The 17,550-nt window shown below is 47.3% G+C and overlaps 1 protein-coding gene across 1 annotated transcript in view; it reads right to left on the bottom strand.

The window, feature by feature from the left end:
- The window catches only part of LOC141497227 (uncharacterized), a 36,075-nt gene extending 21,002 nt beyond the window's left edge, over positions 1–15,073 (bottom strand). Inside the window, exons 1-4 of the mRNA XM_074199874.1 lie at positions 14,655–15,073; positions 14,251–14,449; positions 11,288–11,414; positions 10,684–10,782 (exon numbers count right to left, since the gene is read on the bottom strand). Coding sequence (XP_074055975.1) covers positions 10,684–10,782; positions 11,288–11,414; positions 14,251–14,286 — 262 coding nt within the window. The 5' untranslated portion in view covers positions 14,287–14,449; positions 14,655–15,073. The remainder of the gene's footprint in view (positions 1–10,683; positions 10,783–11,287; positions 11,415–14,250; positions 14,450–14,654) is intronic.
- Between the last annotated feature and the right edge of the window lie 2,477 nt (positions 15,074–17,550).

Consider the following 17,550-nt stretch of genomic DNA (forward strand, 5'->3'; position numbering starts at 1 on the left):
CATTGTGTGATGATCACCTATGATGGATTTAGGTCCTCTCAGCAGTTCAGTGACCAAGGACAATTCCAAAATGCCATCCACATCCAGAGAAAAAATTGTGAAGTTTGAATGAAGATCAAAGCAAACTATTTTCATTTTTTAAAACATTTTTTGTTTCTTTTTTTATTTCTCATGATTTTTCACCCTTTAATTTTGATTCTTCTTTCACAAAATGATTAATATGTAAATATATTAAACAAGATTGTACATGCAGAACCTCTATCAGACTACTTGCTGTTGTGGAGAAGGAGGAGGGAAGGGAGAGGTAGAAAAAAGAAGAATCTTGAAATGTAATTGGAAAAACTAAACAAATAATTAAAATAAATTAAGAATAATTTTTAAAAAAATTAAGTTTCTCCTGGCTCTAGTACAGCTTTCATTATATGATCAAAACAAAGTTATCTTCCTAAAACACAAATCTGATGAGGTTACCCCCTGCTCCCATTCAATAAACATAGTGGTTCTCTGTTGCCCTGTTTGGTCTTCAAAGTCCAGCACAGCCTACCCCCCCTTACCTTACCTCTTCCACTACTATCCTGCAGTGTTAACAAGACTCTCCATCTCTTGGCTGCATGACTGTAACACTCCCCAAGTCTCAGATAAAAGTCCCCATCTTCTTTTTTCAGTCTCTGTAATGCTAGCAATCTGTCCTCTGCCACTCATTTCCAATCTATGCTCACAAATGAAGTCCACACTAGGTGTCAGACCCTGATGGCCACACAGAGAAAGGCAAAAAAGTACAATCCAGGAAGAAGACAACAAGTAACCAGGAACAAGCAAGACCCCAAAAGGCTGAACCCCAGATAACTAAGAGGATTTTAACCCAGGTACTGCTCCATATTAACTTAGGAATGCTTGCTGACTTGTTCACTTTATTTCACGAAGAGGATTCTAATCACATTTTAACAAGTCTCCTTTTTTCCCCTCTTTCAACTTATCCAGAAAAAAATAGCTCATAAGTTTAAAAAAAAATAGGCTACCATTGTAACATTACCATGATAAGCCTTCTATTTCAGGTAAATTCACCTGATACTCAGAAAGAACCTAGACATCACTGTGCATCATGACAAAGCCAAAGGGGTTTCCAGGTCCAGATAGCATTTAAATCACCACTGAGCATGAACAGTGGATAATAAAAGTCTCAGAGAATTGAATGGCCACCTGAAAAGCAGATCAGTCTCCAGAAAGTCACAGGAGCAACTAGAGTCAGGGATGAAATCCAAGGTCACCATGCACTTCGAGCACAAAGCCAAGAGGACTTGGGACTGGGACCAAAAGGCAACGACCAGCCGCAGAAGGGGCAGACCAAGATGCTCTGATAGGAAGAAATTGAGGGACCAGAGGAAGAGCAAAGAAGGCAGGGGAAAAAGCAATGATACATGCAGATAAAATATTGGTTATAGAAAAATCTCATCTTTCAAAAGGCTAAGAAACCAGCAAGTGGAAATGCTACTTTGAGTCTGATTTTGCCAATAAGGAAGACTTAGTTGTCAGGGTAGAAATGAGGAATTTTGGAAGTGTCCCATCTAGATTTCAAGAAAGGGTTACTAACTCAGCTACTTCCTCCACATGGGGCCCTGAGCTGGTCACCTCAGCATCGGTCCCATCCAGGAGCAGAGTGCTGTTTGTAAAGGCCAGGGAGCTTCCTGTGGATCACAGTTCTACAGGAGAGTCAGCCTAAGATGGAAAGGAAGGGGACAAGAATGAATTCTGCAGACAATTCCAATGAAGGTAAGGGGATCTGCATGCACAAGGACTCATTGATAAGACCAAAAGGGATGAATGAAGCATTATTGATGAAGTGCTTACTTACTGTGTCCTAAGTCACTTCCATCATGATGCCACTTCCATCCCTACCCAATGGCTTCAACTCCTCTCTCTCTCTCTCTCTACCAGTTCCTTTCCTTCTCTCATCAACCAATCAACCAGAGGAACAGAGACAAATAATCAAGCTCTTATTAATAACACTGCATCCAGGAAACTGTGTTGAACACTGCTAAGAAAAAGCTAAAAACAGCCCGACTTCCCAGGAGTTTCCATTGCCAGCAGCTGGAATGAGGAATAGGAGACCAGCTCAATTCCCCAAAGGAAGAGTCTTCTAGTCACCCACGGTCTAAAGCCAATTGTGAACACCTTCCTCTGCTGCCCCCTGGCTGGCCCTCTGGGGCTGGAGGTTCCATTTCTCCTCTCGCCACAAGCCAGCCCTGCCAAAGCTGGGGCCCAGCCTCTCTCCTTCAAATCAGACGTGCCCTATGCCCACTCACCCTCCCTTATCCTAGGTGCCTCCTCTGGTCACTCACCAGGTCCTCCTTTTTTGTTCTGCTTCACCTGCAGTATCCAGCACAGAAAACAAGACTCCAGACGTTATTTTGACAAGGCTAGAGTCCACTGGGTTTGTAACCTCTCTTCCCCTCCTCCCAGAGTCCCAAATCGCACCAGCTTTTCTGGTTGCCACACTGTACTGCTCATGTCCATGGAGACTGCTGATGCTCGACAGAACTACATGTGGCAGCCATTTATCCTTACTGAATTTCCTAGGATTATGCTGAGCCCAATAGAATGGCCTATTCAGGACTTTTCGGATCCTGACCACCTTCCACTGACAGTGACCCCTCCCCAGATTTGTCATCTGTAAAACTGGTGGCTCTACAGGATCGGATTAGACTCCTCAGAATAACATGCTGGCCCCTCGAGATCAGGAGAATCCCCTCCCTTCTCAATCTTGGAAGGCAGAACATGTGACTCCAGTCTTCTTCCATTATCCATTCATGGCTCTAGCTGGTTTCCACTCAAGAATAATAATGTACCCCTTGGTTAAGCTTCCTCTTACTTGCTGTCTTCCTTCACCAGATGGCTGATTTTTCTTATCTGGATCCTCAGGGTACTGCCCAGGGCTTGACCTGGACTAGACCCTTATAATGAACATCCAAGCTCATCCCAACATTATCCAGAACCCGGGCCCACTAAGAGCCCTAGGACCTCCCAGGAGACCTCATTAAGAACTTGGAGCCAACCAGCCATGACTGAATCCAAGAGCTCATCTTTTCATCTAATCTCTCTCTCTCTCTCTCTCTCTCTCTCTCTCTCTGATTCAAGTGGAGTTCAGTGATAACAACCACAGCATTCTCCTCTCACCCCACACAAACACAAGGCTAGTGGCCAGAGCAGTTCCCCAACTGCCGCCCTTCTGGAAGCTCGAGGGCTGAGAGGAGCCCATGCACAGCTTGCCATCGCTGTTCAGTGGGCAAACTGGCCCTCAGAGTTACCAGAAGGAATATAAAGGACTGGGACCTCACGTGGAGGCCAAGCTGAGGCCAGGATGACGCTGCCAAGTTGACAGTGTTTTTTTGTTTTCCCCAAAGATTTTATTTATTTGTAGTTTTATGATTTCCCCCCTAATCTTGCTGACAGTGTTTTTTAATAAACTTGTCTAAGTGACTGGTGTTTGTGTTCAAGTTACAGGCAGGCCTGGTCAGCCTCCTGTTAGAAAGAACTGTCCACTCTCCAGCCATTTACTGCTCTTAAACTGGAAGCTGGAAACAGACCTTTGCTTTTTTTCAAAATCTTCCCAGGATGCCATGATCTGCTTTACAACAGGCTCCAAGGAGGGGCCCAGGGTGCAAAAACCCAAAGCAAGGCTGCAGCGAGAGCTGCCGGCTCCTCAAGAACTGCCTTGTTTCGTCTCAAGTCCCAACCGTAGATTTGTCTGAGGCAGATTCAGAACAAGGCTTGCAGGGCCTCCCCACCATGACTCCAAGGATGAAGAGCTTTACTTTATGAACAAGGAAAAAAAGCAATAGATATCAAGATACCTAAGGGAACCACCACAAAACCACTAAAAAGGAAAGCTGGCAAAGTACAAAGAACCAAGTCTTCCCTCAAGAAGAGGAGGTTTGAAAAGATAACTTCCCCTCTCATCCCCTCCTCTCCAGAGAAACATGACAAGAATGCAAGGCAAGGAATACAAGTCATGGCAGAATTTTTGGATGTGATCAATAGTTTACCTGATTTTTTTCCCCTCTTCTTCCTCTTAAAAAAAATGATATGAGGAATAGTCTTTCTGGGAAGGAAGGGAAGGATGGAACTGGAAATCTGGGCAAGTAAAAACAGAAGACAGCAACCTAAAAAACCCACCTTTGAAGAAATGGAATCCTAGACAGAACCAGGAGGGAAGTTGATGCCCAGGAGAAAGTCAAGAAGATCATACCTTAAGCACAAAAAAGAGAAGCCTCAAGGGGCAAGGGAGGCAACTGGAAAGAGAAAAACAATGTATTCATAGGTAGGGTCAAGTGAGAGAGTAAGTCATAGGTACTAGGGCTTACAAATGCCAGGCCAAGTCCAGCGAATAAACCCCACCAAACCTGACTCAAGAGACTGAGCTTCTGATAGTTGGCTGGTTCTTGTCCTTCATTCCAGAAGACAACCAAAATGACATCACTATGGGCGGCTAGGTGGCATAGTGGATAAAGCACCGGCCTTGGAGTCAGGAGTACCTGGGTTCAAATCCGGTCTCAGACACTTAATAATTACCTAGCTGTGTGGCCTTGGGCAAGCCACTTAACCCCATTTGCCTTGCAAAAAACCTAAAAAAAAAAAATGACATCACTATTAGAGACAAGTTACCACATGTCTGATGGTGGCTGACCAGACCAATATGAGCTCTGAATGCTCTACCATAGGTTGGGAACCAATAGTCCCTGTGAACACTTGGGGTGTTTACTCTAAACTCATGTATCTCACACTTCCTGGAAGCTGCTGCCATTTTGCCTCACTCAAGGAACCCAGTCCCCTCTCTGATGAGGCCCACCATGCTGGGCAGTCCTGGATCAGGGTCTGCAAAACTTAGTCCAGAGTTTTTTCTTTCAGGATGTCTTCCTAAGCTTCTTATAACCACTCACCCCTCTGAAGAGTTGGAGGATATAGACAGGGCCAGGAACAAGCCTTCCAAGATTGGATAAGACAGAGGACCACTGTCCACTGCTATCAGTCAGCCAACAAGTGTCCATCAAGGTGTTACTGTACCAGACATAGAGTCTGGCACAAGGAATACAAACACAAACAGGAAGAAAGACCATCTGTGCACCCAAAGGGGCCTCCTACACAGAGTCCTGACAAAGTGATTCAGGAACGATTCATATAGGCAGCCCTGAGGGGGAAGGATCCCATCTTTTTGCCTGGGAGGGTCAGCCTCCAGGAGGGGCATCCTCAGGGCTAAGGGACGTCCAAACAAGAATCTAAAGAGGGTCAGCCTCCAGGAGGGGCATCCTCAGGGCTAAGGGACATCCAAACAAGAATCTAAAGTTTCCTAGTGATTCAGGGGAGCCCAAAGGGTAGTCCCAGGTGACAGGGAAGCCCAGCCAAGAGGGGTGAAGTCTTGGGAAATAAACCAAAAACCTCAGAAATAGATGCCTAGATCCTGGTCGAAGGCAAGGTCTTCAGAAAGAGAGCTTTGAGACTTTGAGAAACAAACAGCTGACTTCATTTTCTCAGATCACAAAATAGAACCAATAGAAGTGCCAGAGGACTCCCTATTGAGAGGGACTAAAGCACATTTGGGTTGTCTTTTTAGGGTTTTTTGCAAGGCAAATGGGGTTAAGTGGCTTGCCCAAGGCCACACAGCTAGGTAATTATTAAGTGTCTGAGGTTGGATTTGAACTCAGGTCCTCCTGACTCCAGGGCTGGTGCTCTATCCACTGCGCCACCTAGCTGCCCCCTCATTTGTTTTTACATAGTTACTGTGGATATCTGTTTTATTTGGCTATACATATTTGTAACAGACTTTGTTTTTCTTGCTTTCTTAATCTTTGGAGAAAAGCAAGGAGGGAGAAAGAAACTGAAATAGAAAATAAAATTAAACTTAATAAATAGAATAAAAGTGTCTGGAAAGTCACTCTCATTATTATATGATAAGAGTTCTGAAAATGCTAACAATAGCACTAAGAAGAAAGAAATTAAAGGTATTAAGATGGTGAAGAAGAGAAAAAACAACTTTATTTGTTGATAATATGAAGCTTTACTTGAAAAACCCCAGATCCTCACAAGTTAAAAGCATTTCTAGAAAGTAAAATCCCATTTCAAATAACTATAAAAAAATAAAATATCCTAATATCAGGAGACTCAATCTACTAAAACACACAAAAGATTATATAGCTTCAATTACAAAGAGCTCAAGGCATATTCAGTGCTCCAAGGTAGGGCTGTGAAAATATAATAAAAATGACAATACTAGCAAAGTTAATCTACACTTTTAATGCTATAGTAACCAAATTATCAAAGGGATGCTTCAAAGAACTTAATAAAAATAAAATTCATTTGAAACAAAAGATGCAGAAATGATGACAAAAAGCAGAAACAAAGGGAGAATAGCACTTCCAGAACTCAAATTGTACTACAGGCAGCAGTAACCAAAGAGATCATCTTATTTGTGTCTTGAGGAACCTGTAATGAGGGCCAAGAAGCAACAGCTAAAATCAAACATGAAACAACCGATAGATTTAAGATTGGAAAAGGAGTACAACAAGGCTATATGTTGTCACCTTATTTATTTAACTTATAGAATCTATACTAACTTAATCGTACATCATCTGAAAAACCAGGCTGGCTATATCTCAGATATGTGGATACTGCTCTGATGGCAGAAAGTGAAGAATTAAGAAGCCTCTTGAGGAGGTAGAAAAAAAGGATAAAAGCTGGCTTGAAGCTTAACATAAAAAAATTAGAATCAGCAACCAGACCCACTGCTTCCTGACATCGTGGTCTTCTTCCAAAATGAAGGATAAACATTATTATTATTATTATTTTATTATTATTCCAGGCATAGAGAAAACACATGGGAAGGCCTCCAGTGCAGACTCCATTTGTCTTCCAATGCAATGGCAATCAAACATTAAAGAATTCCAATCCGACTGAGCCAGGAGAGCAAGCTGGGATCCTTCCGAGGGGCCTCTCTCAAACAGATGAGCATCACTCTCTCAAAGACCCAGCCCTGCTGAAAAGGCAGTGGCTGCTGTCAGGTGCCCTCAAACTCACCCTCTGCCTGCCCACCTGCCACCTGGTCTGCAGCACACTGAGGGCCCAGTGATTGACAGATCCTCACTTCTTGCCCACAGAAAAACAAGTAAGAACTGGATACTCTGCCTTATTTGATTGGACTGGATATAAGTGGTGTGGGTTTTAATTATTTAATTTTTAATAAAAAATGTTTTACTAATGTTTTAGAAGGAAATAATGACAGAAGTTGAAGTTGTGCTGCATGCTTTCCCAGAAATGTTTTAAAATGATGCCTATGAGATGTTTATTGTTTAGTTTCCCACACTGGAATTTGGGACATTTCTTATTCCTTATTCAGCAGGTTTTGTGTGAGGGCATCTTAGTTTATTAAACTGGATATAACACAAAATGTTTATATGAAATAAATCATCATTTGACTTCTAAATACAAAGTACACCTCCTCTCCCAAGACCCAAAACAGCTAGATCAGTGGAACAGAAGAGGCAAGGGAGAATCTGAAACAATGGAACTTGATAACCCACTATTTAATAACAGAAGTTCTTAGGGAAAAATTCCCTATCTGATAGAAACTATTGAGAGAACTAGAAAGTAGTCTGGCAGAAATTGGGCTTACACTAACCCTTTATACCACACTCCACAATACCTTCTAAATGGATATACAAGAACAATATTAGAAGATTATTATATCATAGACCTCTCATAGCCATGGGCAACCAAGAGACAGAGGCAATTATCAAAAATAAAATCATTAGCTTTGATTACATGAAATTGAAAAGCTGTATTACTACATCCAGGATAAGTGGTCTAATGAAGAAAAAATCTTTGTATCAAATTTTTCTGATAAAGGTTTAGATTAAATGTATGACCAAGATATGCACAACAGATGTGTTCAAATGATTTGAATAATTCCCATAACTGCAAAATATTCACAATTATATGAAAAAATGCTGCAAATCACTAATATAAGAAATAACAATCAAAATCACTCTGAGGTTTCACTTCATCCTCTGCAAATTGGGAAACATGACAAAAAATGGTCTCAATATGTATGTGTTAGGGATAATGAAAAGAAAGAATCACAAAAAATACAAAATGATTCCTAGAGAAAGAGCCTTGAGGGACACTAAAGATTCAGATAAGGGAAAGGGAAGAGGGAAGGGGAGAGCATTTCAGTGCCTGGGGACAGTGAAACGACCCAAATGGGAAATAGATATGGACCAGTTTGACCAGGTCAGATGAGGCTGGGCACTTGTGAAGAGATGCCCCTTCCAATCTGAGATCTGGTGTTTTATCCTTGAGGGACCCACTTAAAGTTGATGAATTGGAGAGGGAAGAGACAGGGTCACTGTACCTGAAGATGACCCAGGTGGTTCTCTTTCTGCCCACTGATCAACTCTCCTGCATACTCCATAGAAGCCAGGAATGCCAGGCTCCCCTGACCATCATCTGGGTAGGTAATCAATGCTTTTGTGGTTGAGAAGGGTCATAGAACAACATCTCAGAGCAGAAGCCCCTAGTGATCTAGCTCTCCATCATGTGGACCTCAGGGCTGCATGGACTCAAGCTCCCCCTCACATGCCTAGGAGTAATGAAGTGCCCCACCCACAAGCCTGAGCTTGTGTTCCTGCCTCCCCCAGGAGCCCCTCATTCTGCTGAGCTGGAGAGAAAAGACTTGTTATGGGGTGAGGGGTGAGGCAAATGAAAGAGTCTAGGAAAACTCCAAACCCCGGTGCCCAAGGAACTGGAAGGAGGAAGAGTACCCTCAAAAGAAAACAAATGTTGGAGAATGGAAGGGTTATGGGGGGGAAATAGAATGTATTTTCCTTTGTTTTTATGTTTTCTTTCTTTTGTGCACATGACAAACTTCCACAAACACAAACATATTCATTCACAAAAAAAGAGAAAAAAATGAAGTGGTGAGTCTCCACTGCACAGCCCAGCTCGTTAAAGTGTGGGTCAATGGAACCTGGTAACCCCAAGCCTACATCCTGGGCCGTTGCAGGGCACTGGCTGCACAGAGTCCATGTCCAATCTTCAGCAACCACTGCCAGTGAGGCCTCAATGGATTCACTGGGTTGGGATGGCAGACATAAGAAAGTACTCGTGAAGTAGGCTAAACATCCAAACATCCCTGCACATCCCCTCCACCATTCCCTCCTGCTCTGCCTTGGCTCTTTTCCTTTTCTTTCTTCAGGTACCCCCATCTTCCCCAAGCCCATCTGGGGGCACAGATAACGGCCATCATGCCCCATGTGTCTGACACTGTATGCACAAGTGGTCTGTGCAGGGGCACTGGGTCTTCTGGAGTGGCGACTGGGCACCTACTGGTTAGACTTCTTAAGTCTTGACAAGGCATGGTCTTTCCATTCTTATTGACTCTGGATGCACTGGAAGCTCCCTCAGTTCTATGCCTGACCTGGCATCAGTTGAGCTTTCTGCTACCTCATCCCATCTCCTCCTTGCCATGCAATATTACTTTACATTCATGAGCCATCATTTTCATGCCACCCTCCAGTCCATGGGCACCCATTGGACGTCCAGTTCCGTTCTTTCTAGATTGCTCCGGTCTCCAAGAGGGGACCCTGCTTTGGTCTGTTTGTGTTGTCCTGTCCCACTGGAAAAGAAGCTCCTTGAAACCATTCATTCATTGCTTTCTTCAGTGGTGGTTGAGTTGCAGAAAGCAGGCTAGGATATGGTCCAATGGTTCCAGTTTTCAAATAGATACTTCAAATATGTAGGAAAAGTGACTCCACTGCCATTACTGAGATGCTGTGAGGCCAACCCCCAGGAAGTTACAGACAGACCCAAAGTCCCCTAATGTAGGGAGGTTCACCACAAGAAACCAAGGGGGTGACCATTCGTCAGGGAACAGTCAAAGGCTCAGCATAATGGGGGAGGCAGCACAGAAGCCCCTGCACACAAACAAGCTCTCCCTGTAACTTGGTGGTAATCTCTAAGGAAAGGCACCCACCATCAGTAACAGAGAAATCTCATGGTCCAAACCCCCTTCCCTCCAGCCCTGACTCTGCCTCCTGAAGGCTGCGCCTGCTCCAGACCTCCTCCTCTCCCTCATCCCACATAGTCTAGCACCTGCTGTGTCCACCTCCATGACATCTCCTGCATCCAACTCCACCACCAGCTAAGCTGGCCTTCCTCTTCCCCAGCGCTCCCTTTCTTTTCTCCATGCCTTGACCCTGGCCGGTCCACATGCCTCCAGTCTACTTCTTCCTTCCCTCTGTGTTCCTGTCTTCTCTAAAACCAAGCTCAAGCACCTTTTTCCAAATGAAGCTTTTACTGAATCCCCCATCCTTCTCAAACTCCTAGTTTGTACAGATCTGTATTTCTTGGCACCAGATGTCGTCTCCATCTGTACATGGACTTGGCCTCTTTTCTATGGGCATTAGGAAAAGGGTTAAGGTTAGGAAAAGGAGGGAAGCCAGAGGCTGAGGACAAGGTCAAACACCCAGAAGAGGCTACATCAATATTTGCCGATTGATTTGAGATGGAACAACAGCAATTAAGAAGGACCCAAGTTCAAGTAGAAAGAGGGCTCCCTGCTCTGCAGGAGCTGAGGGACTGTCAGACACAGGCCCAGACAATGGCCAAGCGGGTGGGCTGGTATCTCTTACTCACCTTGCCGGCGACTCTTCCCTGAGCCATCTCCCTCAGGCATCCACGGGGACTCCCCTCGTTTCAGCAGGTCAATCACCCTGGGATTGGAAGTTTCAAGTCCTATTGGTAGGAAATGGAAATTAGGAGCTTGAACACCATCCAAACTCCTGCATCTCTGCTCAACGTGGAACCACACAAGAGCCCAGAGGGCATTGGCAGTCACTGCGGAGACACAGAGCTGCGCTCCTCAGAACGGAAAATGGGCAAAGAACAACTATGAGTTCAGGAATAAGTACCAGTGGGGTGCTGGGATACAGTCCCAAGGAAGGGAAGCAAAACATTCCATCTAGTGCTCTCAGGCTACAGGGCCCCACAGCCTCAACTGGCACTCTTTGGGTCTTTATGATGAATGCCCCTTCTAGCTGCAAATCTAGGATCCTGGGGGTGTCCTTTTCTGGAGCACAAAAAGATTAACAATGTGTTCTTCCCTCTCTACCCTCATCTCCTCAACTTCTCCCCTCTGTCCTTCCTACTATCTGAGCCAAATACCAAAGACTTGATGTTCAATACACTCCTTGAGAAGTACATTTCCCTTTTGGTGGGAGTTCCTGAGAAGCCTCCTTACCCAGGCAGATCAGGTTCCCATAGTTCTCCAGCATCACCTCCCGGTACAGCTCCTTTTGAGAAAGGTCCAGGTACCTCCACTCCTTCTGGGTGAAGTTCACGGCCACATCCCGGAACGTCAATGAGTCCTGAAACAGCAGAAAACATTTGTGCTTCCCTAAGGATTATTCCCGATGGACTTGGGAGGAAAGGGAAGTCAGCAGCAATTACAGGGAGTGGTTCGCAGCCCTTCAATCATCCAAGTGGTCCAAATGGATCTTCCCTCCAGATCACCAGGAATGGGGATGACCACACACAAATCTGTGGAGCCAGAGACAGAACTGGGGAGTCATCTCAGAAGAGGGGTCAGACATGGACAAGGGGAACTGGGGTAGGAAAGGCTGAAGGAGGAGAGAATAGGGGAAGAGGTGAGGAGGGAGGGAAGGGAGATGTGAGGGGAGAGTTGAAGATAGGGGAGGGGAAGAGAAGAGTTGGTGGGGCAGGAGGGGAGAAAGGAGATGGGGAGGGGTGGAGATGTGGGAGGGAGAGAAGGGAGAAGATGGGGAGGAGAGGAGTTGGGAGGGGGAAGGGCAGTAATGGGGAGGTAAAGAGAGGGAAGAGGAGAGGGAAGGAGGAAATGGGGGAAGGGAGGTGACAGGGAGAGAGGAGAGATGGGGGGAGAGGAGGAGGGAAGAGAGGAGATTGAGGGGGGAGGCCCCCAGAAACAGAATTGGGAGACAGAGTACTCAAGGATCAGTAAGGGTTCCCAAGAGACCCCAGTGAATGGGAAGACTAAGTGTCAGAGAGGCAAGCGGAAGAGTAATGGGATGAGTGGCACCCCTAAGGTGAAGGGGACAGCAGAGGGGACGAAGGTGGAAAACCTCCAGCAGGCCACTGGTGAGGCAAACTGGAGCCTGGCAGAAGAATCCTGGGCCTCCATGTGGACCCCCTTTGATGGGGCTATACCCCTGCTGCACTGATATCCCACCAACATCCCCCAAAAGGGAAAAGGACCTGTTTGTATGGAAACTATTATAGCAGCTCTTCTGGAGAGGGAGAACAAGTGGGACACTATCAGAAAAACCTGTGGGAACAGGATGCTAAAGGCACCACCAGCACCAGGGGCTAAAGAACTGGGGAAGACTTGACCCCAGAGGCCTCCTGGAGAGATGCACACACCTCCAGACAGCTTGAACTTGGGTGGCCCAGGCCAGTTTTTGCTCATTTTTGTTTCTTTCTTTCTTTTATTCAAGGTTCCTTGTACAAAGTGACTAACATGGAAGTGTTCCACACAACTGCATGTGCATGCCCCTTTGGCTAGTTGCTTCCCATCTCAGGGAGGGAGTGACTTTCGAGACCTTAGAGAACTTAGGATGGGCATGTTTATAGTCATGACAAAGTCTGGAAGGACCCTGAGGCTTGCTACAGCAAGCAAAGAGAGTGCCTAAAAGAGTGGATCAGGACTGGTGGCCTGGGAGGAGGGTGGGGAAGGGAAGCAGCCTGGGAGGTGTGCCAAGGGTTGACTGGCGACAGAGAAGATACCTGAGCCAGTTGACTTCACTACACACTGCCAGTTCTCCTGGCCCCTCGGCCCCCAGGACCCCTCTGTTCCTGGCCCTAGCCAGCTCTGCCAAGTCTCTGGGCCCATTCCTCAGTACTTTATTCCTGCCCCTCATTAGGTGCAGGGGCCCTAGTGCTGAGGACCTCATGTCTTCATTGACTAATTTCCTGTCACTACCTTTTCTAGTTTCAGCTTGGTTTGGAGCCTTTCTACATCTGAAACTACTGAAGTTGCCAACTGCACAAAGACTTTGGGACAGCCTGCATCTCTGCTGGTCTGGGTTTAGAAAAGGGCCAGAAATTACGCCCAAAGAGCAACAAAAATGCGCATACCCTTCCATCCCAGCAATACACTACTGGGTCTATACCCTGAAGAGAACATGAAAAAGGGCAAAAACATCATTTGTACAAAAATATTCACAGCAGTCCTGTTTGTGGTGGCAAAGATTTGGAAAATGAGTGAATGTCCAACAACTGGGGAATGGCTGAACCAACTGTGGTCTATGTACATGATGGAACCTTCTTGTTCTATTAGAAACCAGGAAGGACAGGATTCAGGAAGCCTGGAGGGATCTGCAGGACTCATGCTGAGTGAGATGAGCAGAACTGGAGCACCCGTGATGGCCTCGCCCATTTCACCAGCAACAACCAGGGACAATTTGGGGGATCTGCCATGGAGGCTCCCATCTGTGGAGGTTAAATAAAGACTATCACCTTCAATCTTGTTATAAAAAAGTGACTTTTGTATCACATCATTTTGCTATCTCTAATATTTTATTTTCTCCTCAAGGAGATGATTTCTGTCCTAAGACATTCAATTTTGATGAATGTATAGCATGGAAACAATGTAAAGACTATCAGACTGCCTTCTGTGGAGAGGATGGAGAAGGGAAGGGAGGTTGGGGGAAAAAGTGTAAAATTCAAAACCTTATAAAAATGATGAGTGGAAACTACTATAGTAAATAACTGGAAAACAAATAAAATATTAATTTTTTAAAAAAGGAAATGGCCAGAGTGGGGCCAGTCAGAAAGAGCAGGTTTCTCTCCCAGGAGCCCTGGCATCACTCAGGGCCAATCCCTTCCTCTGGCAATCTCAGTCTCCTCCTCTCCAAAACGGGGGCATGATCACTGGTGCTACAGACAAGTCTCTGTGTAGATTCAAATGCCAGCCGAGGAAACCTGCAAGTCTAGGCCAGAGCAATGGGAGAGGGGTGCTGTGCAGCGCCCAGAGCATCCGCCAGCCACCTGGCATCTGAGGCTCCTGGGTGACTTGATCACAGCAAGGGTTCTACCTCCTCAGGGGTTGGAGGACGGTCGGCAGTTTGTGTCAGCATGAGTTCCTCTTCTCAGAGCCCCCGAGTTCTCTATTCTAAAAGGAGCCAGTTAGGAGGAACACCTCAGCTTCTTGAGCTGAATCCCACTCACCTGGGAGGCCTGGGCAGTCGGGGACATGGGGGCCATGGTCTCTTCTGGGAAAGAATGGTGTCCTCAGGAGGCCCAGCTGGGAAGAAAAGCACACTATGAGGAGGGCTGGTCCAAGCAGAGGCCACCCTCCGTCCTCCTTGGGGGAATCCTGACTCAGGAAACACTGATTGAGCAGCTCCAGATAAAAAGGCAGGAGAGTCTGTGAAGACAAAAGGGAAGTTGGAAAGAAGGTGAATCTTCCAGAGAAGAGCTGGAATTCTCTTGGGGGTGCTGAACAAAAGTAAGGATGAAAATAAACCCGACTGGCAGAGGGCAGAGGAGTTGAGCCTGTGATGACTGGACACGGGTTACCTGAGGGCAAGTCTGTGTCCAAGTCACCGGACTCCGGGTCTCCCTGTGCTCACCTGGAAAATGGGGAAAGTAAGAGGACCTGCCTCCCAGAGGCACAGCGAGGAGCCAGCGGGAAGCCTGGAGCCGGGGCACCCCAGCAAGGGCACCCTAAGTGCCCACTCTTCTCAGGATGGTTCCGGGGGGCAGAGGAAGGGGAAGAGAGGGAGGGGGGAGGAGGAAGAGGAGAGGGAGGGGAGAAAGAGTAGAAGGTTGAGGCAGGGAGCAGAGGAGAGAGGGGAAGGGACATAGGGGGGAGAGGGGAGAAGAGGGGGAGGGGAGGAAGGGGAGGAGGGAAGAGAAAAGAAGGGGCGAGGGAGGGGGAAGAATGGAAAGGAAGACGGAAGGGGGAAGGAAGCGAGGAGGAAGAAAGAGGGAAGGGGGAGGGGAGGGGCGGTGAGGGCAGCGCGGGGGAGGGCGAGGTTAGGAGTTGGGGGAGGGGAGCGGGGTCGGGGGGGAGGGGAGCGGGGCCCCGGGGTCGGGGGCAGGGGAGAGGGGGGGAGCGGGGCCCCGGGGTCGGGGTGGGGGGACCGGGCCCCCGCGGCCGCGCCCCCTCCCCGCTCCGGGCCGCACAGGCCGCCGGGCCTCGACCTCCTGCGCCGGCTGCGCCACAAGCCCGGGGCTCGGAGGAGGGCGGGGCTTGGGGCCCGCTGGCGCATGCGCCTCGGGGTCGGGGTCCCGCCCCCGCCCCTCCCCGGAGGCCCGGTTTCCGGCCCCCTCCCCCCGCTCACCGAGCCCTCTGGGCGGCGCCGGAGCCGCCGAGCAGCGCGGAAAGGAGCCGTGACGCACTCGGTGGAGGCTCGCTTCCGGCCGTCCTCCGGGCTCCATGGCAACCGCGTCTCGTGGCCGAGGAGCATCCTGGGAAACGTAGTCCCGGCCCTTCTCGGAGCGGGCGGACCCGCGTCTTCCTGTGGCCATGGAAACGCGAGGCGGGGCTCGGCGGCCTTTGGGGTTCGGAGCAGAGCGGCCGTGGGGACCGCGCCGGCCCGGCTCTCCGAGCAGCGACCCTGCGGGCGCCGCCTCCTCGCCCCGCCGCGTGGCCCGGAGCCCGCGGCCTCAGGCCGCTCCGCCACCGAAACGGCCGTCGGGGTGTTGAGGCAGCTCGGGCCGGGCTGAGGGGCGCGCCCCTCCCCCGCCGGCCCCAGTGTCCCCCCGTGTAACACGAGGGCCCCCAGCGCAGTGCGGCCCCTGGGGAGCCTGAGACACGCGCCGGCAGCATCCACCAAGGACCCCCGAGGAGACTCCTGCAAACAGGCGGATTGAACAGAAGCCGGAATGTCGGGGCGCCCGGCACCCGCCCAGGTGCATGAGAGTGCTGCTCGGCCTGCTGCCTTGCCTGGATTTTTGCATTTTACAACTTCTCCGCTCTCACTTCCCTCCCCCCACAGAAGGCAGCCGGATCGACTTGGCGTTGTTTCCAGGCTGTACACTGATGCTGAGAGAAATCAGATCCTTAATGAAAAAAGAAAATAGAAGAGATAGCAAGATTACGTAAGAAGATCCCTCTTTAAAAACATTAAAGGCAATAGCCCTTGGTCTTTGTTCACACTCCACAGCTCTTTCTCTGGACACAGATGGCATTCTCCATCGCAGACAGCCCCAAACCGTCCCTGGTTGTTGCCCTGATGGAACGAACAAGTCCCTCGAGGTTGCTCGTCACCCCCATGTTGCTGTTGGGGTGCACAGTGTTCTTCTGGTTCTGCTCACCTCACTCAGCATCAGTTCATGCAGATCCTCCAGGCTTCCCTGAAATCCCGTCCCTCCTGGTTGCTAATAGAACAATAGCGTTCCATGACATACATAGACCACCGTTTGCTAAGCCAATCCCCAGTTGAAGGACATTCACTCAATTTCCAATTCTTTGTCACCGCTGCTATGAATATTTCTGTACAAGAGATGTTTTTACCCTTTTGCATCATCTCTTCAGGGTATAGACCCAGTAGTGGTATTGCTGGATCAAAAGGCATGCTCCTTTTTTGTCCCCCTTTGGGCATAATTCCATATTGTTCTCCAGAAAGGTTGGATAAATTCACACACAGCTCCACCAACAATGTAGGTAACGCTAAACTACCTTCGTTTGCATCCTTTTTCATTTAAATCCCTGGAAATTCTTGACTTTTTTAGTTCTCCATATGAATTTACTTAGAATTTTTTCTAAGTCATTAAATTATTTTTTTGGAATTTTGATTGATAGGAAACTAAATAGTTCAATTTAGAATTGTCATTTTCATTATTAGCTTGACCTATCCATGAACAGTTGGTATTTGCCCAGTTATTTAAAACTGATTTTATTTGTATGAGAAGTGTTTTGTAGTTGTTTTCTTAGAGTTTCTGAGTCTGTCTTGGCAAATAGACACCCAAGTATTCTATATTGTCTGAAGTTACTTTGAATGGGATTTCTCTTTCTAGCTCTTCATGCTGTATCATATATAGAAATGTTGAGGATTTATGAGGGTTTATTTTATATTTTTCCGATTTCACTAAAGTTAATTGTTTCTAGTAGTTTTTTTAGATGATTCTTTTTTGTTTAGGTTTTTCAAGGCATTGGGGTTAAGTGGCTTGCCCAAGGTCACACAGCTAGGTAATTATTAAGTGTCTGAGGTCGGATTTGAACCCAGGTACTCCTGACTCCAAACCCATTACTCTATTCACTGTGCCACCTAGCCACCCCTAGATGATTCTTTAGGATTATCTAGGTATACCATCATGTCATCTGTAAAGAGTGAGAATTTTGTTCTTTCTTTCCCAATTCTAATTCTTTTAATTTCTTTTTCTTATTGCTAATACAATATGGAATAGTAGTGATGATAATGAGCATCCTTGTGTATGTCCTTGATCTTACTAGGAATGCCTCTAGCTTATCCCCATTGCATATGATGCTTGTTGATGTTTTCAGATAGATACTGCTTATCA

Source organism: Macrotis lagotis, chromosome X (genome assembly GCF_037893015.1).
Source record: "Macrotis lagotis isolate mMagLag1 chromosome X, bilby.v1.9.chrom.fasta, whole genome shotgun sequence".
In the NCBI taxonomy this organism is placed as follows: domain Eukaryota; kingdom Metazoa; phylum Chordata; class Mammalia; order Peramelemorphia; family Peramelidae; genus Macrotis; species Macrotis lagotis.